Genomic DNA, 21,840 nt, shown 5'->3' on the forward strand with positions numbered 1-21,840 from the left:
CCAGTGCTCAGATATCTTAGTCTAGTGAAGGGGGCAGACCTCTAACCAGGCAGTCACAGGGGAGTACTGTAATAGAGGCATCACCAAGCATGGAGACACCAGCCTGTACCACCAGCTCAGTGAGGGAAGGGAGGAGGGATAAGTAACAAATAACCAAGTCAGTATTTTTCCACTACCCTTGTCTTTTAAAAAATATATTCCCTTAAACCTTCAACTTCTTTTCTTAAGGGGGTTATTTTATTAGATGCCAGGTAGTTTCATTACCAGAGCAAGGATATTGTCTGTAACAGAAGTTTTGGATTCTTTGTGAGATCTTTCTGAGGGAGACAACAGGCTTTTCTTCCATCATAGGAGAATTTACTGTGTTAAAAGATCCGGCCACATAATGGCTTACATTTTAATTTAGAGACTTTCTTAAAAATGGATTATGTCTATAAAACCCTCAGATAAGGAATTAAAGCCTAATCACCCAAATAAGTGGGGTTTTTTAACGGAGAGTCAGGAATAGAGGAGAAGCAGGAAGGAAATTAACATTTGATTACCTACTTTTATTTATTTCATTTAATCACTTTTATCAACTGTGTTTCCATTCTTTTCTTTTTTTAATTTTTAATGTTTTCATTTTTAAATATAATTTATTGTCAAATTGGCTTACGTACAACACCCAGTGCTCATCCCAGCAAGTATCCTCCTCCCTGCCCATCCCCCACTTTCCCCTCTCCCCCGTCCACCATCTACCCTTAGTTTGTTCTCAGTCCTTAAGAGTCTCTTATGGTTTGCCTCCCTCCCTCTGTAACTTCCCCCCCTCCCCCATGGTCTTCTGTTAAGTTTCTCAAGATCCACATATGAGTGAAAACATATGATATTGTCCTTCTCTGACTGACTTATTTCCATTCTTTTCAAATAAGGAGAATGAGTGCTTCTTCTTCCCTGCCTAGCACTCCAGGACCCCAGCTCTTCTCTGTCCTCCTACCTGCCTCGGCTGGGTTCACATGGGCTCTCTGTCATCTGTCCCTGAGGCTTCCTTAATACAACACTGCTCTCGTTTTGCTGGGGCTTACTGAGAATAATCCAGTCTCTTGGGTGTCAGTGTCAGCAGCCTTCTTATATGGAAAACACCCGGTACTGACGCCTAACCCTCAGTGGCCACAAAAGAAAATAATTGGAGCTATATATTGAGCATGTACTCTATGTGAAGTAGAAGCTCTGCATAAAGTTTCACTAAAAATTCACATGAATCCTTTGAGGGAGGAATAGTTTTGACCCAAAATCACACAGCTAGAAAATGACAGCCAAGATTCTAGTCTAACCCAGGTATGACTTTGCATTATAATATGCTGCCTCTTGGGGTGCCTGGTGGCTCAGTTGGTTGAACCCCTGACTCTGGCCCAGGCCATGATTTCATGGTCCGTGAGTTCGAGCCCTGCATCAGGCTCTGTGCTGACAGCTCAGAACCCAGAGCCTGCTTCTCATTCTGTGTCTCCCTCTCTCTTTCTGCCCCTCTGCCACTCATGCTCTGTCTCTCTCTCTCAAAAACTAAATAAACAGGGGCGCCTGGGTGGCTTGGTCAGTTAAGCGTCCGACTTCAGCTCAGGTCAGGATCTCACGGTCCATGAGTTCGAGCCCCGCGTCGGGCTCTGTGCTGACAGCTAGGAGCCTGGAGCCTGCTTCAGATTCTGTGTCTCCCTCTCTCTGTGCCCCTCCCCCACTCATGCTCTGTCTCTCTCTGTCTCAAAAATAAATAAACGTTAAAAAAAAAATTTAAAAAAAAACTAAACATAAAAAAATTTTTTTTAAGTAATATGCTCTTTGTCTCTTACCTCCTGGAATATAAACATCTGCCAGAACCAAGCCCAGATATTGTTGCCTCTTTGGACCTTATGCGTTGGGCTGGAAGCGCTCTCTGACCCCTTCCACAAGGGGTCCTACAGCTGGCTCAGGTTTCCCTCCTCACCAACCCATATTGCTCAAATCCTTCCACTGGACTGTCCCAAGAATTTAGTAAACTCTAGGGTTTTAATCCAGTTATTACACACTATTGCTGAATCTGTAGGCTGGGGGTAAAGGTACCTGAGTTTGAATCACAACTCTGGGGTTATATGAACAGGTCATGTGATTGGAATCCCAGTGTCCTTTTGTTGAATAGAGATAAAATTATCTTCTCCCCCAGTGACTCTGCTTCTCTCTGGATTCACCAAGACAGACCTCAGACCTCTGACAGCCACTTCGGTTTCATAGTCCCCAGAGGAGTATTGGCCTTGTGTTCTGTGCAGAGCTATCCCCTGGGGCTGTGCAAGGCTGTATCCCTGCTCACTGCTTGATCCTGGAAACATTCCATTCCATGGGAAGCCTCCTTCAAGCAGATATGCCCTTTTTCCTTCTTTATGTAAGAGTTGTGATGGGACCCATTTAAAAAAAAAAAAAAACACTTCTGTTTTTCACTTTCGTCTGGAAGAGGTTCTATGGCAGATGGAGTCTTAAAAAAAAAAAAAAAAGCCTTATTGCCACCCCCAGCTTCTTCTTTCTACTGCCACCCTCCAACTCCTCACATACCCTAGCCAAAAATGCCTAGGATAAAAGCTGTCTAGGATCAAGAACAGACCAGGAGTGAAACTGAGTCTAAATATGGACATAAGGATGGAGGAAACTCTGTCCAAAAGGAAACCAGGGATGATGCTCCAGAAGGAAAAGCAATTCCAAGAATATCAAGAAGGTTTCATATCACATGTGTAGAGTCTGGGGGGGCGGCGGGGGGTGTGCGCGCACAGATGTACGCACAAGCACAAAAATAAGAACCCCATCTTCCTCTGGGAATCAAAATAGCCTTCAGTCCCCAGAGTAAGGGAGCAGGAAGCTTCTGTGAGCTCTGTTTATGAGCAGGCGAGTCTGAGTCCTCACATTTGTGGCCCAGTTGTGGGCAGCTGTCCCTGACCAGATGCACCACACACAAAAGGAACCAGCCATCAGCACAGAGCTTTGATGAATTATTCATGGGCTCAGGAGGCATCCACTGTTAGGAAGCCCTCACCCCTATCCTTTGAATCCTCCAAGGCGAGGACTCCTTCCCTTTGTCCCCTCCCTCCTTTATGTATTCAGTAACTATTCTGAGGCCTGCACAGCCATTTTTACATGGACTCTGAAAGGCACACTAGCTGTACTTGAGTCCCAGCTCTGTGATTTATTTGCTCAATGATACTGCATAAGTAACTTTATCTCTTTGAGGTTTCATCATCTATAAAGTAGAAGTGATGCTCCCTCTCAGTTGTTGGGAGGAAGGTAGGACAGTAGTTGCACAGTGTGAACAATACCTGCTTGGTTCACTGTTTTCCCTGTAGTGGTTGTGGTGATGATGATTTTTATATGTTTAGGTCAAGATGAACAGGATTTAAGTATCTGGTGTCCTTAGAGAACTTGACAGACTACAAAACACTTATACAGTCTCCTTTCAGTGTAAAGAAACAAACAAAATAAGATAGGGCTGCTAGCATTCTTCCTCTTGCACGGGTAAGGATGCTAAGGTTTAAATGGTGCAGAAAGCAGTGTTGCTGAGGCTAGAATCCAAGGCTTTAACTCCGTCCAAGGACTGTGTGCTCTACCTCCTCATTAGTCCTAGCTCTGCTTCGCAGACCTGTTTGCTACAGCTTCTCATAAGTCACAAAATAGCCAGCAGGGGGTAAAAGCAGGAAGTTTCTATGTTACTGAGAACTGACCATTTAGAAAGTAAAGTGCTGTCTATACATGAATATTAAACTTCGAGGGCTAAATTAGCAAGGTAGCATAATCTATCTTATTTAATTTTATTTTAATTCAGGTATAGATAACATATAGTATTATATTAGTTTCAGGTATATAATATAGTGATTCAACACTTCCATACAACACCCAGCGCTAATCACAAGTGCACTCCTTTATCCCCATCCCCCCCATCTACCTCCCCTCTGGTAACCATCAGTTCTCTATAGTTAAGAGTCAGCTTCTTGGTTTATTTTTTTTTTTTTAATTTTTTTTTTAACGTTTATTTATTTTTGAGACAGAGAGAGACAGAGCATGAATGGGGGAGGGTCAGAGAGAGGGAGATACAGAATTGAAACAGGCTCCGGGCTCTGAGCTGTCAGCACAGGGGCCCGATGCGGGGCTCGAACTCACGGACCGCGAGATCGTGACCTGAGCCGAAGTCGGCGCTCAACCGACTGAGCCACCCAGGCGCCCCTGTTTATTTCTTTCTTTTCCTTTGTTCACTTTTTGTGTTTTTTTAAAATTCCACATAGGCATGGAATCATACAGTATTTGTCTTTCTCTGACTTTTTCTGCTTAACATAATACATTGTAGCTCCATCCATGTTGTTGCAAATGGCAATATTTCATTCTTTTTTATGGCTGAGTAATATTCCATTGTGTATATATACCACATCTTTATCCATCAGTTGATGGACACTTGGGCTGCTTCCATAATTTGGCTGTTGTAAATAATGCTGCAATAAACATAGGGGTGTATGTATCTTTTAAAATTAGTGTTTTTGTCGGGCGCCTGGGTAGCTCAATTGGTTAAGCCCAACTTCTGCTCAGGTCATGATTTCATGGCCTGTGGGTTCAAGCCCCACATGGGGCTCTGTGCTGACAGCTCAGAGCCTGGAGCCTGCTCCAGATTCTGTCTCTGTCTCTTTCTCTCTCTCTGCACCCCCCTACTCATACTCTGTCTGTCTGTCTGTCTCTCTCTCTCTCAAAAAAATAAACATTAAAAAAATTGTTTTGTTTTTTTTTTTTAACATTTTTATTTATCTTTGAGAGACAGAGACAGAGTGCAAGCAGGGGAGGGGCAGAAAGAGAAGGAGACACATAATCGGAAGCAGGCTTCAGTCTCTGAGCTGTCAGCACAGAGGCCAATGTGAGGCTTGAACCCACCAACTGTGAGATCGTGACCTGAGCCGAAGGTGGACGCTTAACCAACTGAGCCACCCAGGCGCCCCCCAAAATTTTTTAAATAAAATTAGTGTTTTTGTACTCTTTGAATAAATACCCAGTAGTGTGGTTACTGGATCATATGGTAGTTCTATTTTTAACTTTTGAGGAACCTCCATATTGTTCTCTGCAGTGGCTGCATGGTTCGCATTCCCACCAACCATGCGTGAGAGTTCCTTTTTCTCTACACCCTCACCAATACATGGTATTTAGCACAATCCATCTTAGACTAGCTAAAAAACCACTAGAACTAGAACTCAGGGAGTGTCCTTAGTAATTCTTGAAGATTTTGAAATAAGGCCTGGGCCTCCTCCATATGCTATGTATCATTTTAGCTCTTTCCCTTCTTCTGACCCCCCTCACAGGAGCTTCATGGCAGTCATATGCCCAGCTCTGTGGAATAAGGACTTCCCAGAGTTCCAACTAACTGTTCTTTACCTCTACCACAGCTTTGAGTTAGGCTGCCCCACCTTTAAGTATTTTGTAAATACTGAAACTTCTAGTGATCCATGAGTTTCCCTAGTAACTAGACAGCAGAATTGCTTTAAGTCCTGAGTCCCCACTGGATGCTTTTGGGAAATCTTCAACCTTCAGTGGGAGACTATTATCAAAGGCAGGAAGGGGGTATCTTCAAACAGCTCCTTCCTTTCTAGAAAGAAGGACTGGTGCCTTAAAGGTCAGGACCCCTTATTCCAGCTGGACATTGGACAGCAGGGAGGGCTGTGGTGGAGCCAGGCAGTCCACCCAGATGCCCTCTGGTGACCTTGGTCCTTTCCCCCAGATGCAGTGAGTGGGAGAGCCATGAATGGAGGAGGGCAGGGAGGAAAGAGGCCTTTCTCAGAGACCTCACCCTTTCTCTCTTCTTATCCTTGGGAGGACCATCTCCTCCCTTGTTCCCTCTCCTACCTTTTGCTCTTGGTGGTTTTGTTTTTGTTTTGTTTTGGTTTGGTTTTTGGCCAAGCTCAGATCCCCCAGCTCCTCTGGGGGATCCTTATTGGAAGCTTAGAGCAAATGTGGGAGGTAAAATGTAGCTTCTCCTGAGGCTGACAAGTTCCTTGAGGAGCAAAGAACAGAGTAGAGACTGACCCGGGCCCCAGCCCAGAGGCGGAGGCTGCTGTCTGAATCACCCACCCTTTTTTTCCACTGAGACAATGAGGAAAATAAACATCCAGACTAGTTTCCAGCCAGATCTGAAATCCTCATGCCTTTTTTAAAAAGAAAAATGTTATTCTAAATAACTCTGAAATATCAGGCCTTCATCCTCCATCTTTTTTTGTTTGTTTTCTTTTGTCTACAGCTGGGTCTGCTCACACTGAGAGTACGTTTTGAGTTGGGACATGAACTCCATAAAATCCCCACAGGCACCCCTGTGCTCTTCTGGAGCAGGCTCTAGCCCAGGCCTCCAGGGAGGCCCAGCCCCCCTGGAAGAGGAGAAGGCGTCGGGGAGAAACCCAACCCTCTTCTTTTCATTCTGAGCCTGGATCCCTCTTCCTGCTTTCCCTTTCGTACCAGACATGCCCCCTCACCAGCCCCCAGGCAGCCAGCATGGATTAGGTCTAGTGTTTACCTGCCAGAACCCATAGACTGCTAGAGAGGAGAGCACCTCGTCCCAACTCTTCAATCCCAGAAGCCTCTGACAGCTCTCAGACATCTCTTGAGACGTCCCCCCATTTTTGTTCTTTGAGTTGCTTCTGATTATCTTTAGAGAAGGAGGGTAATTAAGTATTGTTGAATTGGTCCCAGACCAGATTCCAAAGCCCAATCTGAGTCTATTTTTCTTCTAGAGATAGAATTATGACTTTGATTTTAGGGGTAAGTCACCTTGGGCCTCAGAAGATCTTGATTATTTAAACATCCACTCACATACAGATCTTTGTAGGATTCTGAGCTCAATAAAATCAGTAGGCATGGTCATCTGTCTCTAGGATATGAATTGGGAGTCAAAGTCCTGGTTTTAAGTTTCAGCTTTGTTACTGATTCAGTGTGTTGATCTTAGTTTCTTCAACTATAAACTAAAATTGGAGACCAAAATGGTAATTTTCAAGCTTTTTTCTTTGCATTGCTTGTTAACTGTATCTTGCATGGAACATAACATATAAAACAGGTGAAAGGAAGCCACCTTGAATATTGCAGGGGACAGAGAGTCAAGTGCTGCCAGCTTGAGGTGGACCCAGAAGGCCTGCCCTCTCTCACTCCCATGGTGACCCGGGAAGGCTGGGACACAGTGTAAAAATATTGGTCTGCTGCAAACATGCTATAAAGTACAACGATAAACAAAAATAAAGAATTTAAAAAAATAAAAACTCAAGATGGATGATGTACTAACTAGACTGAAGAGACAGGGTGTGCCACTGACCTAAATTTCATTTTACATAGCTATCATTTGTTTATTGTTTGCTTTTATTCGCCATCTCCTCGCCCCTTTTGTGGATGAAGTCAGTGAACAAAATTCTTCATGGCTGGTGAATCATATTAGCCAAAACACTCAGCCAAGACAGAGAAGGGAATAGATTTCATAGAATGAGAAAATTCTAGAATATGAAGTCTTGAAAATGCCCTTAGAGAGGGTTTAGTTCCAAACTCCTCAAATAACACAGTATCCAAAGGTCAAAGGAGGGGAGCTAATTTGCTCAAAATCCTACAGCTAACTGGCAAGGCTAGAATTGGCACCTGGGTTTCTTGGCTTCCAGCTAGTGTTCCAGACTATGGTGATGGTGATAGCATCTAACATTTACATAAGGCTATATAATTTATAAAGTGTACCTACCTACACTTTATACACATGTGTACATACATACATATATATATACACACACACACATACACACTGATCTAGAAGGCCACTTTAATACAAAGAGCGTAGGTCTTGGCATCATATAAATACATGAACCCACAACATTGATGACGTCAGTCTTAACGCAGGTAAGTTAATTTACTTTTCTGAGCCTCAATTTCTGTATCACTAAAATAGAAACAAGACATTCTTCACAAGATCATTATGAAGATTAGATAAGAGCCCACTTAAATTACACAGCACAGGGTTTGGTACATGATAAGCGCACACTGAATATCTCTTAAACGTGTGGCACATAAATCGTCGTTGCCTTCCCGGTGATCTTCACAGTGGTCCTTTGAGTATATGCACCATGCTCCTCTTCTGTCCCCCATACTGAAACATCCTAAGTAACACTGTCTCTATTTTCCCCAAACTCCAGAACATTTTTACTGAGCGTGATTAGTATGTTTATCAGATAAACCTTGCTGACTTCCTTGATTTGAGATACATTACACTTAATTTATTGAGGTGCTCAAAAACAAAGGTGTCTCTTTAAATGTACTAATACTCCTAATAAAAGCTAATATTTACATAGAGCTTACTATGTGCAAGGGACCATTCTGAGCATTTCACAGATCTTAACTCATATAATCTTATGAGATAGATACCTATTATTATTCCCATTTTACAGATGAGGAAACTGGGGCACACAGAGGTTCAGTAACTTTCCCTAATTCACACAACTAGTAAGCAAAGGAGCTGGGATTCAGACCCAGACAGTCTGGTTCCAACGTCCATGCTCTTAACTATTAAGCCCATATCCTGAAATTCCAGATGCAGTCCTTGCCTCAAGTCATCAAAGTCCCCGTACAGAGTCTTCAGCACATGCACAAAGTCCTGGGAAAGACTTCCCGCTGCCTTTGCGCTCTCTTGACTTTCTGTGGCTTTGCCAAGGTAGGCGCTCTCCTTATATTCCTTTAAGAGGGCATCATACAGAGTTCTTGCTGCTTTTAATTTAAACCTAAGCCAGATTTTCCTCACTGACCTAAACCATAGCTTCCATTTCCTCTGAATCTGGGACAAATGTTCTTACACCCACTAGAGTCCCCATAATTACAATCATGGCTGAGAGGCCAGCTGTGGGACTTGACCATTAGTGAATACATTTTCCCTTCAAAAAATCCATCAAAGCAATGGCCCCCTGGACAAAGGCACCAAGGACATATTTCTCAGATGATTGGTGATCTGAGTGTAAAAGGCTTTGGACTGAAGGACCAGAGGACTGGGTTCTAATTCTGGGTTTGTGGTTTACCTGCAGTATGAACCTGGCCCAACCACTTGTTCATCAAGCACTGTTTTAGACTCTGAGGCTAGGAGTTCAGGTTCTCTGAGAAGCAGATGCAAGATGAGTTAAGACCTGCAAGAGATTTATTGGGTGAGACACCTGTGAGGGATAATAGGAAGGAGTGGGAGAAGGGAGCAAAGCCTTTCAGTGGGGTACAGGACTGACTCCTGTGACAGAAGGCAAGGAGAAGGATTAGACTGCAGTACAGTTCTAGGACAGTTTCCTCTGGATCAGTGAGCGTTCTTAAGAGAAGGTCTCTGATTAAAGGAGTCTCGTGTCTCACAGGAACAGGCCTGTAGCAATACTCCTGCCATTTCCTTTGACACTGGATGAGAATGGCTATGAGGAGTTGAGGGATGCAGAAGGCCAGCAGCTGGGGCCATCAGTCAGTTCTGCCCACATCAGGAGACAGAGAGGCAGAATTTTATGGCCAGCCCACTGAAGCATCAATGGTGAATAGAACATGTGAGGTTCAGACTCTTAAGAGAGCTCACAGTCAAGTGGGAAGAGACAGATGAAAAAATGTTTAAGTGGTAGCAATAAGTGCTTTGATGAGGAGAAGAAGACAGAGTAACGTGATTAGGAGTAGCTTGAGGTCAGATGATCAAGAAAGGCCTTTCTGAGCCTGAGTTTCTTTATTGGTCCTATTAAAATAGTTGGGTTTTTTTGTTTTTTTGTTTTTTTTTTTTTGCCCATTCCAGTGGATATTTGTGTAGCACTTATAATTTATAAGTATATGCTCCTCATCTACCCTCACATACTGCTGGATAATAGAATGATCCTTCAGCTTGGTGTGTAAAAGACTTGGGCTTGAGTCCTGGTTTGGGCATTTCCTGAGAGCTCTAGATCGCTGAGTAAGTCATTTTATTCCTCTGAGTCGTAGTCTCATCTTATGTTAAATGAATCTGGAAAGATCACTGCCTTGCCAACTTTGTAGGGCTGTTATAAATGTCAAAGTTGTCGAGAGCAACCTACAATTGGAAAATAAAATTATAATAAAAATTTCTTTTACAACAGCTTCAAAAAATAAAGCACTTAATTAATTTAACAAAAATCATATAAGATCTCTGTACAGCAAATGACAAAACATTGCCAGGAGAAATGAAGAAGACCCAGTAAAGGGAGAGAGAAACCATGTTGTAAAGTAGAACATTCACTAATGTTACTGTGTTGTTTCTCCCTGGATTGATCTACAGATTGAGCCCAATCTCTGTCATAATCCCAGCATGCTTTTTTTGTATTAATTATACCAAAGCAAATGAGAAGGTACTGTATACACATAGGAAAGTATTACTGTTTTATCAAAGAGTATGTCAATAATAATTCTGACCCTTTCCAGTCATAATATGGTCCTTTTTTTGAGAACTTCAGGGAACCATGTTAGATTATTAGGTGGAAGCTCTTTTCACTGTCCTCAGAAGTAGAAAAGTCTACTCAAACTTAGAATGTTTATTGTTCTTCTAATGAGATGTATTACTAGAAAAAAACACTAAACCTGAAAAATAAGGGACTTACATTCTTTCTCAGGACTACCAATCAGTCACTGGTAAGAAAATACTTGGTCTCTCTGGACCTTAGATTTCTTATTAGTAAAATAAAATATTAAACTAAGTGATCTGTTGGTCAGTTCCAGACCTGTGCATCTGTGATATTTAAGAAGAATAAACCATTATGGATCAGAAAGAACAATCTGGTGACTTCTCTCCAAGCCTGGTTCAATATAAGTTTATCATGTTACTTTTGTGAACCCTTTAATTCCATATGCTAACCAGCGACTAGCATGTTGTTTGTGCCCAAGATGTACTAAAATGAAAAAGAACAGGATTTCTTATAATTATACTAATGCACTTTCCAAACTGGCTTTTCTTGTGATTCCTCCTTTTGATTTTTTTCAAAGCATAAGTTTGGGATTCATTGGTCTTGGTTTCAGCCTCTGTCTCCTTAATGATGAACTTAAATTAGATGCTAATATTTTGAAAGAGGACATGGTTACACAAACCAGAATGACAGTTTCTAGTCCAGAGGTTGCCAAACTTCCTCTGTAAAAGGTCAGATTGTAAATATTGTAGGTTTTACCACCATTATGTTCTCTCACAAGTACTCAACTTCACTGTTGTAGCACATAAGCAGCCATAAACAGTATGTAAATGAATAGCTGTGTTCCAATAAAACTTTATTTATAAAAACAGCTGGTAGGCCCAGTTTGACTTATGGTCCATAGTTTGCCACCCCCTATTCTCATGTAATAACATACCTTGACAGGCCTACCAAGACACATTTACATATGGTCTTAGGTGTTGGCCTTTCTAACAGTGTTAAAAAGATAGCAAGCACTTCTGGGGTGCCTCGGTAGGTTAGTTAAGTGTCCGACTTGATTTTGGCTCAGGTCATGAACTTGCGGGGTTCTTGAGATTGAATCCCACATCAGGCTGTGCGCTGATAGTGCAGAGCCTGCTTGGGATTCTCTCTCTCCCTCTCTATTTACCCCTCCCCCATGCATACTCTCTCTCAAATAAATAAACTTCAAAAAAAAAAAAAAGCGCTTCCTTTTGGATCCAGCAGAAAAAAACCTAGAGTTGTTGAGGCGTCAAGATACAAGACTGGAAGATGAGTAGGAAAGCTACATATATGAAGCCAGGAGAGACTGTTGTGACACCAGGACCGGAGGCAGCAACTAAGAAAAGCTGCCGGTTAGAAGTTGGGTCCTTCCAGGCTCTTTGCCTCTGGGGTCCTCTACGTACCTCACAAAGGCCAGTTGAGTTCATTTGTACTGCCCGGCACCAGTCCTGGCTCTGATCAAACCCTGAAGGTCTGTGAACACCAAGCTTAAGCCCTTCTCCCATGTCAGACCACCTTCCACGATGGAGTGCTGAGGAAGGACCTCCCTCTGTGATGTACTGATGTGCAGGGACCGTGGCATCTCTTTACTCCCTGGGACAACCCTACAGGTTGCTATTTTACAAACTGTACAAACTAGGACTCTTAAGTTTTTTTTTAATCTTTATTTATCTTTGAGAGAGAGCAAGCGAGTGAGCAGGGAAGGGGCAGAGAGAGAGAAGGGAGACACAGAATCTGAAGCAGTCTCCAGGCTCTGAACTGTCAGCGCAGAGCCCAATGCAGGGCTCGAACTCACAGACTGTGAGATCATAACCTGAGCCAAAGTCGGATACTTAACCGACTAACCCACCCAGGTGCCCCCAAACTAGGATTCTTAGATTCACACGCCATCCTTAGGTCCCACAGCTAGTAAGCTAAGATTCAGATTTCAAAATCCATGTTCATTTTCCATACCACACTACCTCTCCCAAATCCACGGTTGTACTTCAGGTAATGCTCGGTCCCCTGAGTCCCTCAGCCTCCCCACCCAGAGCAGAGCAGTGTAGGGTATTGTTCTGGTGATTTTTGCCACTGCTGATGATTCTTGATAAGCACCTTCCATTTTAGGATCTGACACTTGTGTTTCACACTGGTTGCCAGTTGTCTTTTAAGTGAAAGTCAGTGTAAAAGAAGGCAGGGGAAGCTCACCTCTTAGGAAGTTGGTTAGCTTAACTTACAATGATATTTTTGTGGGAAGGTCACAAGGGTCAAATGCATATTGCCATGTGAGCTTGTGGTGCCCACTAGATAGACTGATTCCTATGGGAATACCATTAGGTTCCCAAAGTTCCTTGGGGGGAGGGCAGAAGTGCTGCCTTGAAGAGAAATAGGGTCTTTCTAAATGCAGTATAAACCTGTAGAGCAGGGACAAGATCTGTTCTTTCTGATGGGCCTGCAGCTCCTGCTGTAGTACCCACAGTCAGTGCTCATGACCCTAAGTAAATGGCAGGAGTGCTTCATTCTCAGTATGAATTAACTCTCCTAGCGGGATGCCCAGCCAACCCAGCCCCACTCCAAGGAGAAGGAGTAAGGTCTGTCACAAATGAGGTCCGGCATATGTAGGTGCATACCTAGGTGTGGCAGGTTAGGGGAAAACAAAACTTGTAACCTGATCTCCTCTAAAATGAACAGGACAGTGCATGGCTAAATATAGATTGGCTGCCCTAAAACAGATATACACACAAGCCAGAAAACCTCGCAAAGTGATAATTCTTCCCACCCTACAAGAATAGTTTACATTTGGATCCTGGAGCTATTCATTCATTTTTTCTGACCCAAGGAAGAATAACCCACCGCCGTGGTGTGTTTATTGAACACCTTGTTCTCAATCAGACATTTACTAGGCACAGAGCATAGTGCTAAACACTGTCAGAGAAACAGAGATGGGCCAGATCCCGGCTTCTACCAGCTCAGTACCGACTTTTGTGTGACAAACTTGTGAACTCCAACACAAGTAGAATAAGCAGCAGAATGAGGTACTATAAAAGGTTTAGAGGAAGGCATGATTAATTCTAACTGGAGACCTTAAGGAGAGCCTGGAATTTGCTCTGGCCTGTAGTTTCCCCTCTCTAAAGTGAGGATCCCAAGGGCAGAGATGGTTATGTAAGGATATGTGGCATGCCTCTCGGCTACAGTCACTCTCTTTCCCTCCCCTGCACCCTTCACAAAATCAATTTCTGCTAAAGTGTACTGAGAGATCCTATATGTCAAGGTCAGGATGTTCTGACTTGGCTCTCAGAGCCCTTTGGGGCAGGCGGAGGAGTGGGGGAAGTGTTCTTTCTCAGATCCTTCCCCAGAGAAGGGGACGCATCAGGCAGCCTAGTCCTACAGGGTAGTCTCACAGGGTCTTGTGTTACTGCCTGTCTGTGCCTCCCCTTTTTTCTTTCTCTGTTTTGTAGTTTTTATAAACCACTAGAAGATGTATTTTTGAGCTTGGGGAATTATTTATACTAGTCTTTAGTAGTTTGGTGCAGCGAATGTTTACTTACCATGCAAATGTGAGTAACATAATAAACTCATGACAAAATAACAGTCCTGCCAGTCAGTGTCCCGGTGATGAGATCCCCTGACTTGATTGCCTCTCCCCTCCCCTGCACGTTATGGGGAGTACATCTTCATTCACACTGATACATTGTTCTTTCCGTGTGGTAGAAGGACCCCTGAAGGAGGAGATCTGAATTCTTATTCCAGGCTTCAGGTCTGCCCTACCATGTGGCTTTGGACAAGGAGCCTCACCTTTCTGGGCCACAGTTTCTCCAATCGGAAATGAGAGATGTGGGTGAGTGGGAAGGACAGTGGTGATAAATGAGCAGTTAGACTCCAGGGCCCTTTCTAGTTGCCATATTATGTGAGTTATCATATAGAGTGAAGCTATTTTGTGTTTGGCCTTAAATTTATGAACAATTCCTCTAATTATGATGTGTGCCGGATGATTCTGAGGATTATTCACCTTAAATAATTTCTTGTGATTGTGAGTTAAAATGAACTGTTGATCCAGTCTTGCCCTCAGCACCTGTCAGCATGCTTTTGTTTTTAGAATTCTCCACCCTCTGGTCCCTGGTCTTTGGTTAGCTTTCTCCAGGGGGCCACTCACCCTGTAGAATCCTATACTATTCTCTTTTCAAAATGTGTTCATTGACTGCCTTCTCTTTGGCATTTGACAACATGAAAAATGAGGTGCAGAGAGATTAAAAGTTTTGCTTAGGTCCCTGTTGTAAAATGGTTTCTGATCCATGTTTCTGAACCCACATCAGGGCCTTTTCTGTAACACATTGTTCCTTTTGGACCCTAGATAGATGATAGAAAAAGCCAGTGAGAACAAGGGTGGCTTTCAGTTTGTAATTTTGATGATGCAAAAAAAAAAAAAAAGATTTTTGGAAGAATTTGTGTTCTCATTTGGGTCTCTGAGTTTGCTTTGCCCCTGATTTTTCAGTTGACCTTAATTCTTCTACCTGTGTCCTGGAATTAAGAACAAGAAATTATTGGGGTGCCTGGGTGTATCATTCGGTTAAGCATCCAATTCTTGATTTGGGCTCAGGTCATGATCTCACAGTCATGGGATTGAGCCCCATGTTGGGCTTTGTGCTGACTATGTAGAGCCTGCTTGGGATTCTCTCTCCCTCTCTCTGCCCCTCCCTCCAATGCATGCTCTCTCTTTCTCTCAAAATAAATAAACATTTAAAAAAACAAAAATAAATAAAATAAAAAGAACCAGAGATTATTAAAAGCGAAACCAGTTGATCTTATTCTATCTCTGTGTAAATATGTCTCATTAGGTCTTACATGGAACAGCTCTCTTACGTTTCCCAAAGATGGCTTTTATGTATATCCCTGACCTAATCCAAGTTCTTCCTTTTTTGAATAGAGAAAATGAGTCCCAGGAAGGTGAAATGGCATGCCCAAGATCACTCAGCCAGTTAGAGCAGAGCTTGGCCTAGGCTGTCATTCTGTTAGTTGACTCTGCCTTTCATAAAGCTAATACCGTTCCTCACTCAGGGATCTCGTGGGAGCTCTTTTCTCTACATGAACGAAAAGAATTGGCTTTGAAGAAAGTGAGATCTGTTTCAGATAGGTTCTGATGCTTTCTAGCTGTGTGACCCCAGAGCTCATTATTAACTTCTCTGAGCTTCAGTTTCTTCATCCAAAAAGAAGGGAAAAAAACGGAAATAATAATTTCTACCTCGCAGAGTAGACTAGACACACATAGTAGGTGCTTAGTAAATGGCAGCGGTGATTATTATAGTCAGTATTGTCCTTTTTGGTCTCCTTCCACATATAACATCATACAAGTTATAGTTGGAACTAAAACAGACAACAGTTACCTTCCACGCGTTCTCTGTTGCTTGGAAAGCTCCTCCATACCTCTTGGCCCATTTCAAGGTGGCAGCATTTCCACACGTATTACGGAATCAGAGCAGGCACTTTGCTAAATGCTTCATATGTATGATCTCAAACTACATGGCAGCCCTGGAAAACTATGTATTTTACCTGTTGAACAGGTGAGGAACAAAGAGGTTTGGGTAATGTCCAAGGCCACAGAGCAAGGACTTAGCAGATCCAGGCTTTGAATCCAGCCTGGGTCCCAGCATGTGCTTTGGTCTACCACTTCATGGGTTCTGATACCCACTGAGTCTTGGGGCAGGGATTTGGGGAGAGAGAAGGATAAAGATGAAAAGGGCATTGAGATAAGGGAACCAGTCATTATTTGGCCAGTCATCTTTTCCAGAAACTCCCGCCAACTGCCCCTTTCCTGCTCCTGTTATCACTAGCCAGTTGATGGCTGGGCTGGGCAGGGCTGGGTTGGGCTGGGCCACTCTACTAAAATCCTTCAGAGCTTTCCTGTTCTAGAGTTTTGCAAGAAGGTGGGCGGAGTGTTTGTGCACTGGGCAGGCTTCCCAGGGGTGATTGTGGAAAGGAAGGGGAGTGATTTTTAGGGCCCTAAAAAGAAGCCAGGAAGAAGAAGAAAAAATAAAACCCTTTTTAAAAGAAAACAAATTGACTCAAGCATTTTCTGGCATTATCTTTAGTCTAGACATGGAGATAGAAACCCAGGCCTGGAGTCTGGAAACGTCTATTTTCTTCTTGCTATATAACTGACCTTCCTAATGACCCAAGACACATCATTACACCAGCGTTATAGCCACATACCAAAAACAGCCCAGCCACACGCCTTTAGCATTCTTTTCTTCCCTTCAAGAGGTAGCCAGGCAATAAAAACAAATCCTATGCACGTTTTATGCAACTGCATGGATTTGTTTTCACACCTATGGGTTTTTTTTTTAATTTTTTTTTAACATTTATTTATTTTTGAGACAGCATGAACGGGGGGAGGGTCAGAGAGAGAGGGAGACACAGAATCCGAAGCAGGCTCCAGGCTCTGAGCCGTCAGCACAGAGCCCGACGCGGGGCTTGAACTCACGGACTGTGAGATCGTGACCTGAGCCGAAGTCAGCCGCCCAACCGACTGAGCCACTCAGGCGCCCCTCTGTGGGTTTTTTTATTCACCTTTTACACTTTGGGTCTTTTGACCCCAAACATGACTTCTTGATATTTTGTTTTGTTGAAATTCCTACTGTCTTGCCATGATTGGGGGGTGAACCCCCCTGAACAATAAGGTTGGAGGACAGGCAGGGAACTGAAGATAGGAAAGAGAGAATGTCTCTTACTCAATCTATTTTAGTAAGGAGTGTTCAGTATTCTCTTTAGAGAGGAAATAAGCTAAAGGTCAGATGTGTTTAATTAGACCATTAATCTCTTGCACATAATTAACACTTCATACTTTGCAAAGTGTTTATACGTGTGTGTGTGTGTGTTGAAATGCACATGCCATACATCACCCATTTAAAGTGTACAAGTCATTGTTTTTTTAGCATGTTCACAGGGTTGTGCAACCGTCACCACCATCTAATTCTGGAACATTTTCATTACCCCAAAAAGAAACCCCATACTCATTAGCATTCACTCCCCATGCCCACTCCCCCATCCCACCCCCACCCCTGGGAAACCACTAGTCTGCTTGCTATCTTTATGGATGTGCTGATTCTGGACATTTCACATAAATAAAGCCATATAATTTATAGTCTTTTACACTGGCTTCTTTCACTTCGCACAGTGTTTTGGAGATTCATCCTGTTGGGGCATGTATTAGTATTTCATATGGCTGAATAATATTCCATTGTATAGCTATATCACATTTTGTTTATCCAGTCTCTACCTCTGTCATCACAATGGTGTTCTCCCTATGTGTCTTTGTCTGCTGTTCTTTTAAGCACACCCATCACTATGACCTCATTTTAACTAATTAGATCTGCAAAGATGCTATTTTCAAACAAGGTCACAATCTGAGGTTCCATGTAAAAGTGAGTTTTGGGGGGGACACTATAGCAAGCAGAAATGAGATTTTGGCAAGGTTTAATCCCAAAACAGCTTCAAAAGAGCTTTTCTGGAGTGGCAGATCATTATGGAGCTGACTGATTTCATAGACATGGCTTTATATTTATAGAATGGAGTTCCAAGTGGGCCCAACTCATCATAACCCCTACTTCATCTTATTAGCAGACCTTGAAAGCCTCTCCTATTTTGACCACAAGAAACAAGCATATTTGGTTTTGTGCTAGTAAAAATTATTTTATTCATTCAACAAGTATATATTCAGTACCCACTGTGATCTGGAACTGCTTTAGGCAGCAGGAATACAGAAGTGACTAGAATACCTTTTGAGAATTTACAGCATGCAGAGTTGTCCCGACCCTTTGTGCAGTTCATTCTTACGACCATCTTATGTCTTGTTGCATTCTTATGACCATCTTATTGCAAACTGAGACTCAGGTGAAGTGGTTTCTCCAGCTCTACAGATTTCTCAGATTTGATCCACAGCCTGAGCAGAGGGCTCCAGCCACGAGGACAGGTCACTCCTCTTTTTATACAGATCCACAGTCCAAGCATGCAACGTAGGGGGCATGCGGGATATATGGGTGCCAGGCAGGAGAAGTAGATTGTGACAGAATGGCCTTTCTTGTCAGATTTGGGAACCTGAACTTTATTCTGAAGGCAGTGAGGAATCAGTGAACGTTATTGAGGGAGTGTGGCCTGATGCTACATGCTTCGTTTGTCTAACCAACACATGTTTATGGACTTGTGTCACATACTGGGCTTGATGCAAGGGATAAAAGTGTTAGAAAAGAGACAGTGTCTCTGCCCTCACTAAGCTTACAGCCAGATATATGGAGTGATAGGACAGAAAAGTTACTATTTTCCTAAAATTCTGTTTGAAACACAAGGAAGGATTGGTCAGAAATAAGGTTAAAGAAATAAACAGAAAAATGGTTTTAAAAAGAGAGAGCTTTGTACGTTGTCCTGAGGATAACAGGGATCCACTGAAGAATTTTAAGCGGGGCAGGGACATAGTGACATGGTACGGTTGTTGACAAACAGAGAGGGGTTGTAGTAACACCTACATTTCCGGCTCAGCTGATTGGATGGTGATGTTGATGTACTTCACGGAGAAGCAGGACACAGGAGGAGGAGGAGATCACTGAGCTTGACCTGCTTGTGGGACATCTGAATGGAGATGCCCAACAGGCATCTTAGATGAGAGCCCAGGAAAGAGAACAGAGTTAAAGATGGATTTTTTGAGAGTTGTCATCACCTGGCTGGAAGAGAACACCCCGGGAGAGTGTCCTGAGTCAGTGATGATAGAGGAGGCTCTGGGGTGAAACTCTGAAAAATGCATCCACTGAAAGGGTGGCAGAGGTAGAGGAGTCCAAAAAGACCACAGGGGAAGGTAGAAACGCACCAGAGGCTTCCTCTTGGCACCTTCCCTATGTCTTCTCAGGCCGCAGCTTTGCCCATCCCTGGCTCCATTGCTACTCCATCCCCTAGCATAAACCCTCTCCCCTCTGCCATTAGAGAGTTCATCTTGCAAATCTAATGGAGTAATGAAGCCATTGATTCTGTTAACAAACATCCAGTTCACTACAAGACCTGTAATGGGAATTCATTTTGGAGGTCAATACAGCTGTCGATGGAACAGTTTTTCCCCAGAGGCCCATGGCTTTTCTGTTGTACACAGGCAGAAGTTGTTCTGCCTCGCATCAGTAAAGACTGGGGACTAATTAATGCGATAGAGCACTAACAAGCTGGTGATCCTGCCTAGGGCCATGAGAAGTGTACTAAAATAGGTCAGATGATGGGGAGTAGAAACAGAAGTATGTCCCCTCTGAAAAGATTTGACTAGCCCTAGCAAGCCCCCATCACCACCCCTGAAATGTCATCCCCCACTAGCTATCACATCACCAGCAATTACATCTTTAAAACTTTATTTCTTTTGAACAAGAAGTTTCACCGTGGAATTATTGTGTGCTCCATGACCTTTTTCTCCTTCCACAGACTAAGAAATGTCTATGCGCCTGGCCTTTATTAGGTGAATCCTGGGACTGTAGACATAACAGCATCAGGCACTGTTCATAGAAACAAGGCCAGTCAGGGAGGCAGAGTGACAGTGGACATAATGAAGCACAGGCCAAGTGCCATTGGCAGCCAGAAAAAGGACTGAGTCCAGGAAGGTTTCAGAGAGAATATGATATCCATGTAGGGTCTTCAAGTCTGCATATGAGTGCCAGTGGAGTAGAAGTGAAATCCAGGCGGAAGGAACAGCATAAGCCATGAGAAAGAGTTGTAAAAGGGACTGGTGTGTCTGGGGACTGATGAAGCTTCCGAATGCCTCGGGTACAGGAGGAGAGAAGCAGGAAGTAGGTCAGACTGTGAAAGGCCTTATGTGTTACGCTCAGGAACTTGGACTAGGCTTGGAGAACCAGCCAAATGAGTAATGCCCTTGGCTGGGAGGGTAGTACTCTCAGCTATGATCTATCTTTAATACCTTGCTGCTTTTCTAGCACAACAGAGGGGAGTTTAAGATGAGAATTAAGAGAAAAAAGACCAATTGACACAGAGTGGTGGGCACAAGAGTTGGGGAACGGGGAACATCGTTGTCCTCAGAGGACTTGGAAGGGCAGGCAGGAGGAGCTGGGACCAGTCTTCCATGGGACGGTCTGCTGCAAGTACATTTCTGCTTTTATCATTTACACAATAAGGTACAGTCCAGGGTCTGAATCAATGAGTCTTCAGGAAGCAAAGCTCATTTAACAAAGCCAGCCTTAGCTTTGACAGAGGTGATGACAGCAGGAGCCTCCAAAGAGGAGGAGGGCAGTAGCACTTGCTGCCCTCCCTCTGGAGAAGGGCCAGAGTCACAGTCCTGAGCCATGGGCAGCCACACCTCCTGGGAGCAGGGCCATCACCATCAGGGTTGTGACAGGGAGCGGACTCCAGACGACTCCAGGAGCAGTGCCGAGGGACAGGGCATCTCTGTTTCCACCAGGAGGCCACAGTCTTTCACTCAGGCAGACAGAGAAGGAGCAGGTGTGTAAGGGGGAGAGAAGGCTGCTGCTGGATCATTGCCTCTGCTCTTAATATCTCTTCTTCCTCTGACATCCCACTTTGGGATAAGGCCACTTTTCTTCCCCTTTTCAGTCACAGAGCTCCTTCTCTTGTTTCACAGACTCCCTGAGAAACATGTCCTCTGCCAGTCACGGCCCCCGCTCTTCTCCAGCTGAGCTCAGCAGCTCCAGTCAGCACCTTCTTCGAGAACGCAAGTCCTCAGCCCCATCGCACTCCAGCCAGCCAACCTTGTTCACCTTTGAACCCCCTGTGTCCAACCACATGCAGCCCACCTTGTCCACCAGTGCGCCTCAGGAGTATCTCTACTTGCACCAGTGCATAAGCCGGAGAGCGGAAAATGCAAGGTAGGAGACTGCTGTAAGCAGCGGTGGGGCAAGCACCCACTCACAGGACCTAGTCGCTTTCCGTCCTACAGTTTTTAATTTTAAAGACAGGGGAGTGAAATGTTTTCTCTTCTCAGGTGAACAGACGTATTTATTAACAGAGCATCCTTCTTTTGCTTAGGTAACCTTCACATTTTACTGCTATACAGTGATAATTGGGTTCCTCTGGAACCCATGATCAGAAACGATGCTATAAAAATGTTTTGTTTAATTTGGAGGAAAAAAGGCACTAGGGGCTAGAGTTTCAGAATTAGGAAAAAAATCAATTTATTTGCTGGCATTAAGAATATATCTATAAACCAATGCTTTCAACAATAGCCAAATTATGGAAAGAGCCTAAATGTCCATCAACTGATGACTGGATAAAGAAGATGTGGTTTATATATACAATGAAGTACTACTTGGCAATAAGAAAGAATGAAATCCTGACATTTGCAGCAACATGGATGTAACTGGAGGGTATTTTCCTAAGTGAAAGGAGTCAGTCAGAGAAAGATAGATATCATATGTGTTTACTCATATGTGGATCTTGAGAAACTTAATAG

General features: G+C 43.5%; 1 protein-coding gene across 2 annotated transcripts in view; it reads left to right on the forward strand.

The window, feature by feature from the left end:
- GAB2 (GRB2 associated binding protein 2) overlaps nt 1-21,840 on the forward strand; it is a 190,909-nt gene that overhangs the window by 139,717 nt on the left and 29,352 nt on the right. Inside the window, exons 1-2 of one of the 2 annotated variants that reach the window (XM_042959538.1) lie at nt 11,619-12,028; nt 21,013-21,256. In XM_042959538.1, coding sequence (XP_042815472.1) covers nt 21,027-21,256 — 230 coding nt within the window. In that variant the 5' untranslated portion in view covers nt 11,619-12,028; nt 21,013-21,026. Of the gene's footprint in view, nt 1-11,618; nt 12,029-21,012; nt 21,257-21,840 lie in introns of those variants that run through there. The other variant, XM_042959537.1, reaches the window with a different exon arrangement.

Source organism: Panthera tigris, chromosome D1 (genome assembly GCF_018350195.1).
Source record: "Panthera tigris isolate Pti1 chromosome D1, P.tigris_Pti1_mat1.1, whole genome shotgun sequence".
In the NCBI taxonomy this organism is placed as follows: Eukaryota; Metazoa; Chordata; class Mammalia; order Carnivora; family Felidae; genus Panthera; species Panthera tigris.